Source organism: Engraulis encrasicolus, chromosome 1 (assembly GCF_034702125.1).
Source record: "Engraulis encrasicolus isolate BLACKSEA-1 chromosome 1, IST_EnEncr_1.0, whole genome shotgun sequence".
In the NCBI taxonomy this organism is placed as follows: Eukaryota; Metazoa; Chordata; class Actinopteri; order Clupeiformes; family Engraulidae; genus Engraulis; species Engraulis encrasicolus.
The window spans coordinates 7,246,386-7,263,885 of record NC_085857.1 but is presented as its reverse complement, the minus strand read 5'-3'; the positions used below and the strand labels follow the sequence as shown (position 1 = coordinate 7,263,885).

Genomic DNA, 17,500 nt, shown 5'->3' with positions numbered 1-17,500 from the left:
GTCTTTGATGATCATCAGTGCTTTCCGGGTGAGGCGTGTGGTGTAAATGTCCTGCAGGGAGGGGAGTGGTAGATAGTGCATTACAACAGTAAAAAAATAGTGGGCTAAAAACTGACGTGAAAAACATTGCATCTTTGAAAACGGATGTGGAGGATACAGGGGCCTATGTATGTAGGCCTAGGCCTATAAAATGATTGTATATAAACCTTGAGTGATGTGGTATATTTAAGTGGCACCTCATATTTAGGTTCTAGGCTTAATTAGAACGTCAATGTTTTTGCGAAACCCATGCCCTAGTTAGAAAGGGTCTTCAACCAATTTTGCCTTCTATACACCCCAAATGATAATGAAAATTCAACTTTCACTACAATGATGGGTGACAATCAGTCATGGGTGAGCGGTTAGGGCGTCAGACTCGCATCCCAGAGGTTGCCGGTTCGACTCCCGACCCGCCAGGTTGGTGGGGGGAGTAATCAACCAGTGCTCTCCCCCATCCTCCTACATGACTGAGGTACCCTGAGCATGGTACCGTCCCACCGCACTGCTCCCCATGGGGCGCCACTGAGGGCTGCCCCCTTGCACGGGAGAGGCATACATGCAATTTCGTTGTGTGCAGTGTTCACTTGTGTGCTGTGGAGTGCTGTGTCACAATGACAATGGGAGTTGGAGTTTCCCAATGGGCTTTCACTTTCACTTTCATGATCAAGGTGCTTTAAAGGGACAGTTTGGTCAATTTCAACATGCAGTTGTATTGCTCACGCTCCCCTTGACTTGTCAGTACCTGGTGATGCCACATTTTTCGGCTCAGCCCTTTCCGAGATATGAGCAATTCTAATGGGGGCAGCGTTTGTTTACATTTTTAAAAAATGAAACATAGGCCAACTCCAAATATTTTCCCAAAAGGTACTGCTGTTTGCTAGTTGTCTGCTGATGTTTTATAACCTTTTGGATGTTTTTGGGAATAAATACAAATGTTTTTTTGAAATGTAAACAAAGAGCTGCCCCCATTACAATGACCAGGATCTCGGAAACGGCTGAAGAAGAAGAAAAAAAATCTTAGGCACTGACAAGTCCAGGGTAGTGTGAGCATTACAACTGCATGTTGAAATTGACCAAACTGTCCCTTTAATGCCCAAATAACACTTCACAATTATACTTACCACCTATGGAACTGAGCTATATGAATTTGCAGCTTCCTGCACCAACTAACCCACCTGCCTGGAAGACCTGCCTGGAGACCTGCAATACACAATAATAATGATAATAATAATAATGACAATAATAATAACAATAATAAAAATAATCATCCTTTATTGTTTAAAGTGCAGTATCACCATACAACATGGTCTCAAAACACTGTAAAACAAAAATAAAATCAAATAAAATCAAATAAAATAATGAATTAACTCTAAAACATAATACAAGAAAATGATGAGGAAAATAAAAATGATGGGGAAATAATCAAAAGGTAGGCCATGGTAATCTAAGCAAGCTTAATAATATAAAAGTATAGGTGGAAAAAATAAAAGAAAGACAAAATTATTAACAAAAGACCAATGCACTTCAGAGCGTAACACAATGCTGGATTTAAAGATCCCTATAGAGCCTGCCTGCCTAACATTAAGGGGAAGATTGTTCCACAGTGTGGGTGCGCGGAAGGCAAAAGCCCTGTGGCCAGCAGACTTCTTCCGCACCACAGGGATTGATAGGAGACCAGCATGCAGGGACCGAGCTGGAATGTAGGGTGTGAGCAGCTCGGACAAATAAGTAGGTGCTAGGCCGTGTAGGGCAGGGGTCCCCAAACTTTTTTCACAGGGGGCCACATTATCGTTCCTGACTGTGATCAGGGGCCGGGATCAATCATGTGGGCTGTATACTAGGCCACTGCCTGTTATAGCCATAATTTCTAGCACAAAATAGTTAATCATTACAAGTGATTTGCAAAAGTCTTATGAGTACTTCACATGTTTTTCAATTTTAAATACCACAGGTATTTTAATTTCTAATTATCATGTAAAAATAGCTAGGGAAGGTTAGAAAAATATGGTGATTGACAGTTTATGAGTGATACAATAGAAATGGTAGGCCTGTTTATATTACAGTGAGATGAGAAACTATCATGATAATTCTAGTGATACACAGTAGGTTTGTGAAAATTAAACTGGAGGAAGGCCTGTTGATAAACAAAATTAAAATGAATTAAAAATGTATTTTATCATTATTTTTTTCCTGTGAGGATTGATTCTTTGGGCCAGTTCAAATGGTGAGGTGCAGAGAGATGGAGGGCCGTGCGAAGGGGCATGGCGGGCCGCATACGGCCCCCGGGCCTTAGTTTGGGGACCCCTGGTGTAGGGCTTTGTACGTGAGCAGCAAGATTTTAAAGTCTGCTCTGACGTGAACAGGCAACGAATGAAGGGAGGCACACCGTGCAGCATCCAGTGCTGCTACTTGATAAGTGTCACTGACTAACTGCACTATACTGTGTACGTACAGCATAGCCTTGTCTCAGATAGTTTCTTAATTACTATTTTATTACTATTGTGAAGTGAAAGTGAAGTGAAAGCCCAACTGGGAAACTCCAACTCCCATTGTCATTGTGACACAACACTCCACAGCACACAAATGAACACTGCACCCAATGAAATTGCATTTATGCCTCACCCTTGCAAGGGGGCAGCCCCCATTGGCGCCCCAAGGAAGCAGTGCGGCGGGACGGTACCATGCTCAGGGTATCTCAGGCTGGATCTGAAATGGCGCACTTGTGCACTTCGGGCACTATGTTTCAGTGCGTAACTAATACGGCATACGCACTGAAACCTGAACACTAAAGTGCACAAGTGCGCCATTTGAGACTCAGCCTCAGTCATGGAGGAGGATGGGGGAGAGCACTGGCTAATTACTTCCCCATCGGGAGTCGAACCAGCAACCTTTGGGCTACTGATGCCCTAACTGCTTAGGCTACCCATGACTGCCCTGCCCTATTAGGCCTAATATTATTATTATTATTATTATTATTATTATTATTATTATTATTATTATTATTATGTCTATGTCTATGTCATTCTATTCTATATAAATGTTCAGTGGATATTATGTCATCACTTTATTGTTACTGGTTTCACCAGTGGTGTAGAGGGGATTTTTAAAGTGGGGGTACGCAATTTGTAACGTCATCAAATAATTAGGCAACTTATCATATCAAACCCCCCCAACTGTCCTTAATCTACCGTCATTGCTTCTCCGTTTTCATCTGTTTGGTCAATCACCTGCAATACTGCTATGTGAGCATTCTTTTTTGTATTCAAACATGGGCAGAAGATATTTTTTTAAATCTCACTTCAGGAAAAGTGGGTGGACTGCGTACCCCCGCATAACAGCCCACTACACCCCTGCTCATCACTGTTAGTGGCCTGTCTCTCACAAAATGTCAGTCCTGTGTATGTCTATGTCATGGGATAGTGTGCTGTGTGTGTGTGTGTGTATGTGTGTGTGTGTGTGAGAGAGAGAGAGAGAGAGAGAGAGAGAGAGAGAGAGAGAGAGAGAGAGAGAGAGAGAGAGAGAGAGAGAGAGAGAGAGAGAGAGAGAGAGAGAGAGAATGTGTGTGTGCGTGCGCGCGCCACCCTAGTCTACTACTTTAGTCTATTGTTACAGTAATATTATAGGCTACTAAACAAAGTAATTCAAGGGAGTTTCACATGTTATAACTAATAAACACTAGGTGGTACCAATGAGCTAAAAAAAAAAAAAAACAGTCGAGGGCATATCCCTCCCCTTAGGCCGTAAAGCCACTGACGTCACCTCAAGTGCAAGAAGGAAGGAAAGCAGCGTACAGTGAAAGCTGCCTGCCTGTCAGTACGGCAACTAGTTGTAGCTACTGAACTGCAAGTGGCCAGTGATTTCCCTCCCTGGTATTGTAGTTATACTACAGCCAAGAGTTGCTGGTCCACTCAAGAAAGGAAATATATCTACAGAGTGCAAACTCCTTCAACTGATCAAAGAGCAATACTTGAAATTCTTTGCCATGGCAGATGTCACACCCGCCAACGAGTCCTCTGGAGCGGACGTTGCCAGAGGATTCGCCCGCAGAGGTGCGCTGAAGCAGAAGAACGTCCATGAAGTGAAGAACCACAAATTTATTGCAAGATTTTTCAAACAGCCGACTTTCTGCAGCCATTGCACCGACTTCATCTGGTAAGCATATCTCTTTTCGACAGGCAGCCTGTTGAATGGACTTCGCGCAACGTCCATAGACAGGCTAACGTTTGCCATTCCTGCAATTTGGCTGAAGTTTTGCCTTCAACCTGACAAGCAACGGTCGTTTACATTGGTAGTTCTAAAGTGAGGAGAACCGCGTTTGTTTTCAATTCCATCTTCGTCTTTCCACTGGACGTATGTGTAGCATTACGGAAACTATGCAACGCTACCTTTGCCTGTCGTTTGGGATAAAGAAAAAAAAACAGCCACTAATTTCTTACAACGTGTCAAAAATTCCCAATAATTCCGTTTTTATCTCACCACGCCATGCCTGTGCGCGTTTATTTCCTTTGCGCCGAGTCGGATTCGTGTTTAGCAGTGAGTATTGTCCACATTCAACTTGACCCACCCGTGTTTTTTTCGCCCTGCCATGGGTGACAAAAGGGGTGTGTTCCGTGCAGTTGCAGTGTTGGGGGATATTTCGGAGTGAAATGAGGGGCAAGTTGCAACTGCAAGGTGTAATAACTGGTCAAAGTGTCATTAATAAGTTATAATGATGTCTATGTAAAGGAATATTCAGCGTTTACATTTAGATAGTTGCCAAAATTATTATCTTTAAGAGTGCTAAGTAATACCAGTCGTTATTTTGGGCCGTACAATACATTAGTCACCCCAGGCCAGGCCAGGTTCAGAAGCCCAAGTAAGCAACATACTTCACTTTGAATAAATACTCATTTGAAAACTCTTCCATTTCCTGGTCATACTGAATCAACTGCAGGTAGCCTACTGTGTGTGTAGGCTACATCTGTTGAATGGATATGACAGCCAGGCTATAGTAATAATAGTCTCTTTTGGTACTAAAGGATTTTCTTTGCAGGATTGCAGTGCTCTCCTGTCCAAAACCACATACACTACATTAAAGTGCACTATTTATTGATTACTATTATTTTTTGCATTATGCAGTTTTAGGTAGAGTTAGTATGACTTGATTATTGGCTGCTTCCTATGATGTCTGTTGTTATTGTTGTTCATGGTGTTTAACATCTCATTATGTCATGGTGAAGGAGTGTAAGGCTTGTAGGCTACATAAATGTACTGGTCTCCACAGAATAACTTAAACTGCTTAAGAGTCTGTGCTCCAGTGAAGGAGCATTGATAGCTAAAAGCCCATTAAGAGATTTAACAAAGTTTGTGGTCTTCCCTTGCGACTGTGGAGGAGATTACTCACGTGACTTGTTTTGTCTCTCCTCCTCCTCCTCCTCCTCCCTCTCTCCCTCCATTCTTCTCTCTCTCCCTTTCTCGCTCCCTCCTCCTCTTCCCTCTCTCCCTCCCTTCTTCTCTCTCCCCCTTTCTCGCTCTCTCCTTCTCCCTCCTTCTCTCTGTCCTGTCACAGGGGATTTGGCAAGCAAGGCTTCCAATGCCAAGGTAAGAGTTTTAATTGGGTATATACACATGCAGTGTTTTCCCAAAGACCACCAAGCAGCATTGGGTGGAGACATCCGGGGCTGGACTGGTAATCTGGCATAGAGGGCATTTTCCTGGTGGGCCGGTGTTCTGACAGGTTTTCCTTTCCTTCATTGTCATATTTTCCTACATAATATTGTTTACAGTAAAATACAAAACAGTAACACCAAACAGGGTGTTAGATTTACGAGATGAAAATTATGAAAATAACATCGCATGGTCATGGATACAAGTACTACCAAAAACCTGGCTTTTTATTAAAGTTTAGCAAAAGCGCTAGCAAAAGCGCTAGCATAACGAGTAAGTTAGCTAAATTGCCAGGGTCACACTTCAATTTCTAAGACACACATACACAAATAATGATAATAAACACACACCTGTAGTGTAAATTGTAAATGTAAGTACTCTATTTCTCTGTTCTCAGCTAAAATTGCACAGTCTTAGGATCAGCTGGTGTTGACGTTTCATGGTCTGCGCATGCCCAATGGGGGTTTGTAGGATTATCTGGCATGTAGGAGTATTTTACAGAACACCTGCAGTTCCCAGGGGCTGATACTGTTGTTGTTGTTGTTGTGGTTGTTTTCCTGGGGATTAGCCAACAATTTAGAGGGGGAGGCCCATTGGTCAATCGTCAATATAGACAGTGGATTCAGCCAGTCAAGACATAGTATGAAGGCCTGTGTGTTGGGGGACGCTCTTTCTATGCCATTGCTTGAGCCATCTCTGAAAACCATGTTGAGGACAACGTGAATGTGTTGAGGGTTCAGTTCTTGGTACTGTGTCACACTGGTTTGCTTAATGCCCCTATTGTACCGTCCTGAAAGCTATGGGAATGCAATTTGTGCCTACATTCAAGCACTTTGTAACGTTTGAACATTCACACAGCCAGTAGTGCTGTAGATGTGGCTTAACAAGGCTGGGGTTAGGACTGGTGTAGCGTAGGTGTTAGCCAGTTAGCAACTTGCGTAGTTGCCAATGGGAAATTGCATTGCAAACAAGAAAGTAGCTAATGAAGTTAGCAACTATGGTTTCGAGAAATGGTTTTGAGTTTTTGTTTGGCAGGCACCACAGCTGGAGGTAAGGGGGGGGGGGTGACTTCTCCATATCGTATATACATTATGGAACATGCTCATTTACATCAACAACACTCAACAGTGCACATCAAAAGTATATTCAAACATTTTTTGAAGTGGGTATACTGTGTATATTTATGCTATTCTAAACAAAGGATCAACCAATTTGAAGTGGGTATACTGAAGCCCCTAAAATGTAGAAGTGGGTATACTCTGTATACCTGCGTTCTACATAGACTACACCACTGCTCTTAACAAGGCAGTACGGCCTCCTTTTGGTTTGCATTTTTTCTCTCTCAGAGGCTCCGTTTTCATGAACACCTTGGTCCAATATGTCAGCAGTTTGACACTCAGGTCATGATAATGAGGAGGAGCTCTGGGATGCATTTCTCGAAACCAAAGTTGCTTACTACATTAGCTACTTTGTTGTTTTCAATTCACTTTCCCATTGGCAACTACCGAAGTTGCTAACAGGCTAACAGCTTCTCTTTTGAGAAATTCAGCCCTGGCGTGTAAAAGGGGATTGCTAGCTGGCCATTATTACACAGTATTATATGGTTGTGACGTCATCGGTCAATGCTCCATTCATTTCAACGGGGCTCCCCAACGTTCGCACGTCTGTTATTTTTCGATAACGGACGGGTTGGTCTATAACAGACCGCTGTCAATGGCAACAAGACTTTTCGCTGCTAAAGCGACTTTTCAACAAGACTCTAATCAGCTGCTGTGATAGACAACACCTGTTGTCCTGGCTACCTAGCTGTTGCCGGTGTTCCACAACGACACTGTTTTGTTTTGCGCAGCAACAATCTTAACATTAAATTGGCCTAAAGAAATGTCCCCGCCATGTGTGAATCATTTAAGTATATCCATATAATAAGCGGGTTAACTTTCGGCGAGTCGGTCGCTTTGTGGAATAGCAGCACTTCAGCGAGAACAAGACCCCTCCGCTCCGCGTCGGGGTCTAAAGATTCTCTCTGTCGTGCTGCTATTCCACGGTAGCGACCTTCTCGCCGAACGTTAACCCTTACGTACTTAATGAGGGCTTTTACTTTCACTTCTACTTTTCAAGTCAAGTCAAGTCAAGTCACGTCAGCTTTTATTGGGAGTTTCTTCAAATGCACATGTCATAAGGAAACTGAAATTACATTTCTCTCTATGTATCGTGAAGGACACAGACCTTCACATGACTGACATTTACAGACTGGCATCAAAAGTGCAAGCCAGGACAAGTAAGAGTGATAGACCAATAATAGTAAAAGTGACGAAGTAATACATACAAACTGAGCATTTAACATTGGTGAGTGACAGTGGTGAATCAGTGATAACCAGTTACAATAAGTGATATGGTATTAATAAAAAATTAACATTTAACATGTTAACATGTCATGGGTGAGCGGTTAGGGCGTCAGACTTGCATCCCAGAGGTTGCCGGTTCGACTCCCGACCCGCCAGGTTGGTGGGGGGAGTAATCAACCAGTGCTCTCCCCCATCCTCCTCCATGACTGAGGTACCCTGAGCATGGTACCGTCCCACCGCACTGCTCCCCATGGGGCGCCACTGAGGGCTGCCCCCTTGCACGGGTGAGGCATAAATGCAATTTCGTTGTGTGCAGTGTGCAGTGTTCACTTGTGTGCTGTGGAGTGCTGTGTCACAATGACAATGGGAGTTGGAGTTTCCCAATGGGCTTTCACTTTCACATGTGGGGTTCTTTCCTGTCTGACTGAGATACTGATGGGCATCTTGCTAAGCCCTAATACTGAAATTGGACGTGATTCTGCTTTGATGTTTATTTGACTATTTTTGTTATGGAGGGAAGTCCTGTTTTAGGTTGATTAAAATTGCACGTGTTCTCTGGATGAATGGGCCTATATACCTGGCTGAGCAATATTTTGGGTTATGCAATTGTTGTTTACATTGAATTGTGTGTGAGGGACCTTGTCAACTGGAACATCTCTGGGCTCCTATATATTCTGAAATGAAAATAAGGGTCCGCAACACTGTTAAATGCTCCCAAAGATTTAAAGGCACAAATCATTTTTGGTCCAGCTCCTATGCCACTGATGTGCGCGCATTCTTTGACTTTCTGAATCTCCTATATATTCTGTCACCAGTGTGCTGTTAGTAAGCCTGTTGTCAAAGTCAAGTCAAGTCAAGTCAAGTCAAGTCAAGTTTATTGTCAATTTCTTTACATGCACTGGTCATACAAAGAATTTGAAATTGCGTTTCTTGCTCTCCCATGCAGACATAGACTAATCTAGGTAAGGACATAGACAGTATAGACATAGACAGTACTCATACATGGACATAAGACAGTATGGACGTAGACATTGCTCATACAGACATTTAAAGTGCAAGACTGGACAACAGAAGACTTGTAGAGAACATACATTAAGAGGCTGCAAGCCGTGTTTCGACGCCACCTCGTTTGCCTCTCTTCCTAATTCTGGAGCACCGCTTTCGCCGTCTCCATGTAGGCGAGGCAGACGGGTCCGATGTATGCCGCCGTAGTATCCCCAGTTCTTCCAGTGTCTCTGTTGGTATATCCAATACATCGCTTAAGTTGTCCATTCTTATCTGCAACAGCTGTTGCCGACTGTACGTGCGTTCCGACATAGTTTCCGACGATAGACATTTCGAAAGACACATTATAACACAAATAAACACTGCGAGTTGGGAGAGTAAGGAGTCGCTGCAGCTGCGTGCGCCACGTCCGGTTGTAAAAGTGGGCCGCTTGGGAGGGGTTCTTCTCTGGGAAGATAGAATGGATGGATGGGTTCTACATTTTTGTTTTCTCCTGGCTGCGCGACACTAGCTGCGCACAACTCAACATGTGATAGTTGAAAACCGTTGTCGGTCAAAAAATTAGCTCACATGGTTGGCTGGCTGCCAGTGTCTTGTCCCTCCTCAGAACATGTGTTTGGAAGCAAGGTGAACTAGGGGTGTAAATCACAGCCTTCATGACGATACGATGCGGTATCGATTTCTTAAAGCAGGGATTCGATTCTCTTTGAATACTTAAGAAATCCCCACGATACGATGCGATACGATTCGATTCGATTTTTTCCAATTACTTTTCCACTGCGATTGTGTTATGGAGCTAGGGCATTGGACAGGGTCCGGCGATTCGATTCTTTTCAATACTTAAGAATGCCGCACGATACGACGCGATACTTCGATGCATCGATACATTTCGATTTTATCTACACCCCTACGGTGAACCCATGTATGGACTGACGACAAATCAAATCAGAGGCCACACCACATGCCTTGTCCTGTGAGGACAGACTCATCCAGCATTCAACCCTTGCAGTGCTCAGGCCAACTAACATTTTTTCTTTTATTAATGCGTGGTGGTTTGGAGCTTGCTGTGCATGACCAGCAACACCAAATTCCACATTAGTTGATTTCATGATCATGCCGGACAATGCTTCTGTATTATTCTGAATCTGACTGTGCTCAGGACAATCAACATTTTTAATGCATGATGGTTGGTACTTGCTGTGCTAGACCACACACAAGCGAGCGCAAATTCAGAAGTTGTTTGATTTGAATGCAGTGTCGCCTAGGACATTGCTCCTGTATTATCTGTAGTATTGCTTCTGTAATCATGATTAAAATTGTAGGATTTAGCAACAAAAAAAAACCCTTGCATATCTTTTAGCTAGAGAAGGTTTAAAGGAGACAGAGAGTGCCACTGAGCTCAGCCTTATTGCGGCATGCTGTCTGGTTCCATTCACAAAACCCAGCCGGGGCCAAGTGAAAAGCTGCAGCACGGCTGACAGTCGCGGCCCGGTGGAGCAAGAGAATGATTATGGTGATTACGCGGAGCTGTCACAGTGTCAGCTGATTCTGCTCTGGGCTGTCTCCCTGTCTCCTCGTCTGGAAGTGTGTGTGTGCGTGCGTGCGGCCATGCGTGTGTGTTTGCACATGTGTGTGTGTGTGCGCCTGTACTTGTTATGCTACACTTGTGAGATCCAAATATCCTAACTAAAATAGGACAACCTCAGAGATGGTTTTGGTCGGGGTAAAGAGGAGCATTCTCTAGTGTTGTTGTAAGGCAGGGTTTCCCAAACTGGGGTGCGTGCACCCCTGGGGGTGCGCGGCCTGCCCCAAGGGGGTGCGCGAGCTGAATAGAGCAGTGGCTGAGATGTGTGTTTTTTACACAGTATTAAGTAAGTTTTTAATTGTTTGATGAATTGTATGCTGGAAGGGTCCATCTGAAGTGTAATTTATTACTCCTAGACTTGTCATGCAACAAGTTCCATTGCAATGAAGGCAGAAAAAGCATTAGGTCTATTGGAAAAGAGGATTCCCAAAATTACTGCATAATGTGCGCGTGTGCAACATTCGCTTAGGGGGTGCGCGAACCACATTGAAATGCACCAGGGGGTGCGGAAGGGAAAAAGTTTGGGAACCACTGTTGTAAGGGGAGGAGGGCCCATGGAGGCTCATCTCAAACAGAGTCTTGTGTGCATGGGCGCAGGCCTGCCCTGCTCTGCTCTGCTCTGCTACATTTGCAGTGTAGATGTGTCACACGCAGGGCTGGGCTGGGGGAGAAATAGGGCCCCGGTACGTTTGGCTTAAAGGGCCCCCTCATAATTAGCAGCCCAGAACTGACTCACCGGTGGGCCCTGCACATTTCTGAAAGTAGGGGCCCTCGAGAGTGCAGGGCCCATTGGGAAATGCCCACTATGCCAGATGGCCAGTCCAGCACTCGTCACACATCTACACTGGAAACATAACAGGGCAGGGCAGGTCTGCGCACACTCCACATCATGTGTGCCATGCTCAGAAATGATTCAGCATTTTTTTTTTTTTAAATCTATGGACCGTCAGTAGATTTGTAAACATTTGTAAGAGGGATGTCCAAGGGGGGGGGGGGGGGGTTGGGGGTTGTGCAAGTCGGCCGAAATAAAGAAGCAAGGCCTTTGTCTGAAATGTCACTGAAATGACTCAATACAGGTTTATAACACGTATAAAGTTTATGATCCCAATGTATACACTCCATACTGCGCAAAGATCAGCCAAGAGATCAAGAGGACTGAGCCAACAAGTTGTGTTAGGTTTGAAGCCCTCTCTGTTTGTCTTTGTGGTTAGGTGTGATGGATAAGACAGCCAGGCCAGGCCAGGCGGTGTTGACACAGTGACTAGGTGTGGAGGTCGAGATGCTGTTTACTCCTCTTTGAATGTTTTATGGCGCCGAAGCACCGTGGTGTGTTCTTGTGTTCTTTAGGGGAAACGGTTGCTAAGAGCTCATCTATTCTCCAGGGCAGGGCCGGATTAACGCACAGGCTCCATATGGCTGCAGACTAGGGCCCCCCGCCCCAGCGGTCAGGGGGGCCCTGAATGGCCAAAAGTGCAAAAAAGCAGAATTGAGACAAGATCCAATATTGAAAAAAATAATCTGTTGTGTTGAGTGCAGTTGGTGTACATGTTATTCTTAATTCCTAATCCGTAATTATGACACTGGCGTTGTAAATTTGTTGTGAAATTTGCCCTTCGGGGGGCCCCACAGGAACCTGTAGCCTAGGGCCCCCAGGGCATCTTAATTCAGCCCTGCTCCAGGGTTCTTCTCAGCTCCTGGAAATTTTTATGTTAAACTTCATTTGTAAGCTTACCTCTTGTTTAAACAGTACACAGATTTTCTTTCCCTCTAAAAATGTTTTTCTTCTTCTCCTAAACACTGGTTTCGTTTTTGTGTGCAAACTGGGAAAAAATGGACACTTGCTTGGCTTTCATGCTTCGTCTGACACGGTTTTCATTCATTATATCCCCGAAACGCGGAGCGTCGGGGATGTAATGGTTTTGCGTGCACCGCCGCCGCCGCGTCCGCCGCGTAAGGTCTTTCGTGTTAACGCGATAACTTTTGAACGGATGTTTGGATTTGTCCCAGATTTGGTGTGTGAATGCTCTAGGGCAGGTTCATGAACTGATTCGACTTTGGAGGTCAACAATTTCAAGATGGCCGAATTCAAGATGGCCGAATTTTTGTTTGGTCCATAACTTCTGACCGGGTGGATGGATTTGTCCCAAATTTGGTGTGTGAATGTTCTAGGGTAGGTTCATGAACTGATTCGAGTTTGGAGGTCAACAATTTCAAGATGGCCGAATTCAAGATGGCCGAATTTTTGTTTGGCCCATTACTTCTGACCGGGTGGATGGATTTGTCCCAGATTTGGTGTGTGAATGCTCTAGGGTGGGTTGTAGCAACCCAATGTAAGTAGGCTGCCGGATGTGAGTGCCCGGATATCCGCCCGAGTATTTGCATGCATTTGCATTAATTTCCGCCATCAGGAATGCTTTGCGGTACCACAGCTACCCTATGTGAGTCGCGCTGTGTCGCCTGACTGTCCCTTCTATAATATGATTGTAGCCTACCGTAACAACTCGGCCTCGGCCCCCGCGGCAAATATCCACCACACCACCACGGGTCCTCTGGTGTTGTGACCGTTTTAGGATATTTTCATATCCAATACTTGCACAGTAAGAGTGACAATTCCATCATGGATGTTTAAACGATATGTGCGAACGCAGTCATGTTGAATTTAGGGTGGCCAAACCACGCAATGTCACGAAGAACGTGCATCACATTATTTAAACAGCTCGTGTAAACAGTTATCCTGAGTGCCCGTGTCTTTTTGGAGATCGGAGGCTTGATAAGCAGAGAGATGGGAGAGAAATTAGTTGTGCGCCTCTGCACAATAGCCTATCCACCGGACACGAAGTTACTGGCTCCAATATTTCAGCGCCCCGTTTGATTCTTTACAGACACTTATACGTTTACGTAGCACAATCAAATGAATAGGCTATGTCTAAATTATAGGCTCTAGTCTACAATGTGCCAAGTTTCACGTGTTGTTGGCAGCACCAAATAATCTGCACAATATGCGGCATAACTTTTCGAGTGCTACATTTAGACCGGGCAAAGTATCGAGCATGGTCTGTCCCTTCAATAATATTAAGAGTGTCCCGTAACAACTCGGTCTCGGCCCCGCCGCAAGTTTCCTCCACCACGAAGGTTCTCTGATGTTGTCACCGTTTTAAGATATTTTCATTTAATACAGAAATAAGGGCGTGCGCGCGCGCCTCATCTGACTGTATCTAGACACGGAGGAAGAATGGCTCCAATATTTATATTCAGCGCCCGGTTTAATTCTGCACTGACACTTTTAAATGTACATGGCACAATCAAATACGTAGGCTATGTCTAAATGTACTGGGCAGGCTCTAGTCACCAATCTGACTTTGTTGTTTCGGCATCAACAATAATAATGGCACAATATGCGGCATGGTTTCGCGTGTTGTTTTTGCACCACCAAATAATACACAATATGCGGCATAGCTGCTGTTTTCTAACTCAGAGAGAAGGCTATGCCCAGATATTCTTTTAACTTGTAGGATATCCCGATGTTATGTTTCACTAATGTAAGGAGTAAAACTCAGAAACTTCCCGAGAGCTAGCTACATTTAGACTGGGTAAACTCGTGACTTACATGCCTTCCGAAACGGGCTATTCCAGTGCATCTATAGCCTAGACTATCTTGTGCAAAACTTTTTATTTAACATTGCGAATGTGCAGGGTGATTTGCTTAGACACGCACGCGCTTCAGAGCTGCTAGAACTGTGCAAGGTGACTGCTGCAGTTTTCAGCTCAGTCCTCCTGGATAATAAAAACAAAATAATGCCGACGAGAAAGTAACGCCGTTATCTTTTGATGGATTCCCATTGGGTGCCCGGTTGAGACAGTTTAATTGTCACACCCAAATCAATTCGGTTTTAAGTTATAATTTCATTTTATATATTTTTTATTATTATTTTGATGTTATTGGTCACCGGGCCTATTCTTTTGATTGGGAGATCAAGGAACTCTCTGGTGTCGCCGAAACGGCGATGTGCTGTGTGCTCTTTACGCACGGCACCCATGTCCCTTCCATCTTCAGTCAGACTCAAATCGGACCGAAATCAAGTAGCTGAGGTTAAACTGTCGTAAATACACGAGCGAAATCGAGTAGCTGAGGTAAAATAGACGTAAATACTCGGGCGGATATCCGGGCACTCACATCCGGCAGCCTACTTACATTGGGTTGCTACAGGGTTCATGAACTGATTAGAGTTTGGAGGTTAACACTTTCAAGATGGCCGAATTCAAGATGGCCGAATTTTTGTTTGGTCCATAACTTCTGACCGGGTGGATGGATTTGTCCCAGATTTGGTGTGTGAATGTTCTAGGGTAGGTTCATGAACTGATTCGAGTTTGGAGGTCAACAATTTCAAGATGGCCGAATTCAAGATGGCCGAATTTTTGTTTGGCCCATTACATCTGACCGGGTGGATGGATTTGTCTCAGATTTGGTGTGTGAATGCTCTAGAGTGGGTTCATGAACTGATTAGAGTTTGGAGGTTAACACTTTCAAGATGGCCGAATTTTTGTTTGGTCCATAACTTCAGTGAATCTACCATATCAGGTAGGCCTACAGTGTAATAACCAGTGTAACAATATTCAATACCATGTAATACTAGTGTAATACCAGTGTAAAAATAGGCAATACCAGGTACAGTGTAATAACCAGTGTAACAATATGTAATACCATGTAATACTAGTGCAATACCAGTGTACAAATATGCAATACCATGTAATACCACTTACACACAAATAGCCTACATGATATAAGTACAAAATTGGTACATGGTGTCACACTGGTATGACGTGGTATTAAATATTGTTACACTGGTTATTACACTGTACCTAATGTGGTATATCCACTGTAATAGTGAACCATTAAAACAGTGTTACCATTTGCCCCATTTTTTCCTTCATTTTCACAATAGTCATTTGGTTTTAAGCCTCTGCACGTCATTGATCTATGTGTAGATATTAAATATATTTATTTTATATTTTGTATTTATCATAAATGTTCATGAAAAGGTGGACGGGAGTGGTAGGAATGATTGGGGACTGGAAGCGTCGCGTTTCGGGGATATACCTTAAGCAGTCGAAGGCGACTGCACAGGCAGTCTAGTTCATTCATTCATTCATTCATTCATTCATTCATTCATGTATTGCTCTTGACAAATGTGTGCATGTGTGTGAATGAAGATGTAGGGAGGAATATATCTGTTTGTCAAAATTATGTGTTTCATCCTAACGCTAACAGTGAGGAAAGAGTGCCTCATCTAGCATCAGCACCGTAGAGGCAATACAAATGAATATGTTTCCATTGAGCAGGAATGCATGCCAATGGAAATCTTTTTGCAGTTGAGCGTAAACTTTTCGCTAGTACTGTATTTCGCTTGTTCTTTTCCTTCCCCCAACTAATTCCCAGATGAGAACAGAAGGGTTTCCTCTTCTCCTCTATCAGGCCTGGTGCTGCTGGCCTTTTTATTTCCTTTGCCTTTCCCTTTCCCTCTTAATCAGCAATGTGCAGTTGTGTTGTGCAGCACTGATGCTTTCCATCACTTTACTGACCTTTAGCAGAAGAGCCGGGAACTTGGATGCTATGCCACTATACTGTATGCCACTTTTGACAGAATAATGGGAAATAGTACGGTGGTCATCTATGCTAAAATATATAAGGCACTAATATTGCTCAGTGGCAAATGCTTGGTCTCCCGACTTCGTAGCTGTGAGCCTGTCGGCGGCAGGACTTGGTGAGATGACGGTACATGCACACAGGGACGGCACGTTTCCTTAACGTCTCCGTGAGCAGTGCGAGTCCGAGAGGTTCGCGGGCTGCCTTGCACACTGCACAGTCAACGTCCACGTTCTATCCGCGGGCAGCAGCCATTCATTTTCAATGGAGCCCGCACATTGAACGTGGACGTCAGCGCAGGAAAATAGACTCGAGTTCTATTCTCAAGGAGCAACGCGGACATGTCCGGGCGGGACGGACATACGCCGCGCTTACACCGCGCTCCTGTGTGCAAGGCATGAGTTGTTTTCATGTATTCTAACAGTTTCGGACTGATAACGGACACTGATAACGGACGACTCTGACGTACTGTGGATGTCTGCGCCGTTGGTGTGAATGCAGCGTGATACATCCCAGAGACCAGTGACACAATGGAACTGATGGGCAGGGTTGCCAGATGAGGCTGATGATTTCCAGCCCAAAAAATGCTCAAAACCCGCCTAGGAGCACAAAATCCCGCCCAATTCTATTGATTTCTATGGCAAAAATTGGGCGGTTTTTCTGATAAATGCCATTTTTACCCGCACACGGCCATCCTAAGCAGCCCAATTGGGCGGGAACCAGCCCAATCTGGCAACACTGCTGATGGGAAGTAAAAGTGGCGTGCTTTAGTTTCCCATGGTTCTAATCTAGTACATACTTGAAATTCAAGTACACACTTTTTATTATATGTATTATGAATGTATATTATATGTAAGTTATTACTTAAGTGCTGTATGGTAACATATGCATATAAGCTATCCCAGCTCAGCCTCCTGATTTCATAGCTGTGTGTCTGTGAGTTTAAGGTCATCGTCATCTGTGAACATACGGTAGTACTTCAGTCATCATATGGCCTCTGTGAAATAAAAGGAAGTGATGGGAAGAGAAGAAGAGCGTACTTGAGTTTCCCATGGCCATAAAATCTATGATTGTGAGATTTATGGCATTTGTAAACGCACTGCTATTGGTTCCCACACCACTGTATGGCAAGTTGAGCTCATGGCTTCAGAGTATACTCGTAACAGAGTACACAGGAGGAAAGAAGCGGTCCCGGTACAAATTCTTTTACCCCCAACATACAATGAAAACAAATGC

General features: G+C 44.1%; 1 protein-coding gene across 1 annotated transcript in view; it reads left to right on the top strand.

The window, feature by feature from the left end:
* Positions 1-3,818: 3,818 nt before the first annotated feature.
* The window catches only part of LOC134446826 (protein kinase C alpha type-like), a 289,331-nt gene continuing 275,649 nt past the window's right edge, over positions 3,819-17,500 (top strand). Inside the window, exons 1-2 of the mRNA XM_063196121.1 lie at positions 3,819-4,191; positions 5,588-5,619. Coding sequence (XP_063052191.1) covers positions 4,022-4,191; positions 5,588-5,619 — 202 coding nt within the window. The 5' untranslated portion in view covers positions 3,819-4,021. The remainder of the gene's footprint in view (positions 4,192-5,587; positions 5,620-17,500) is intronic.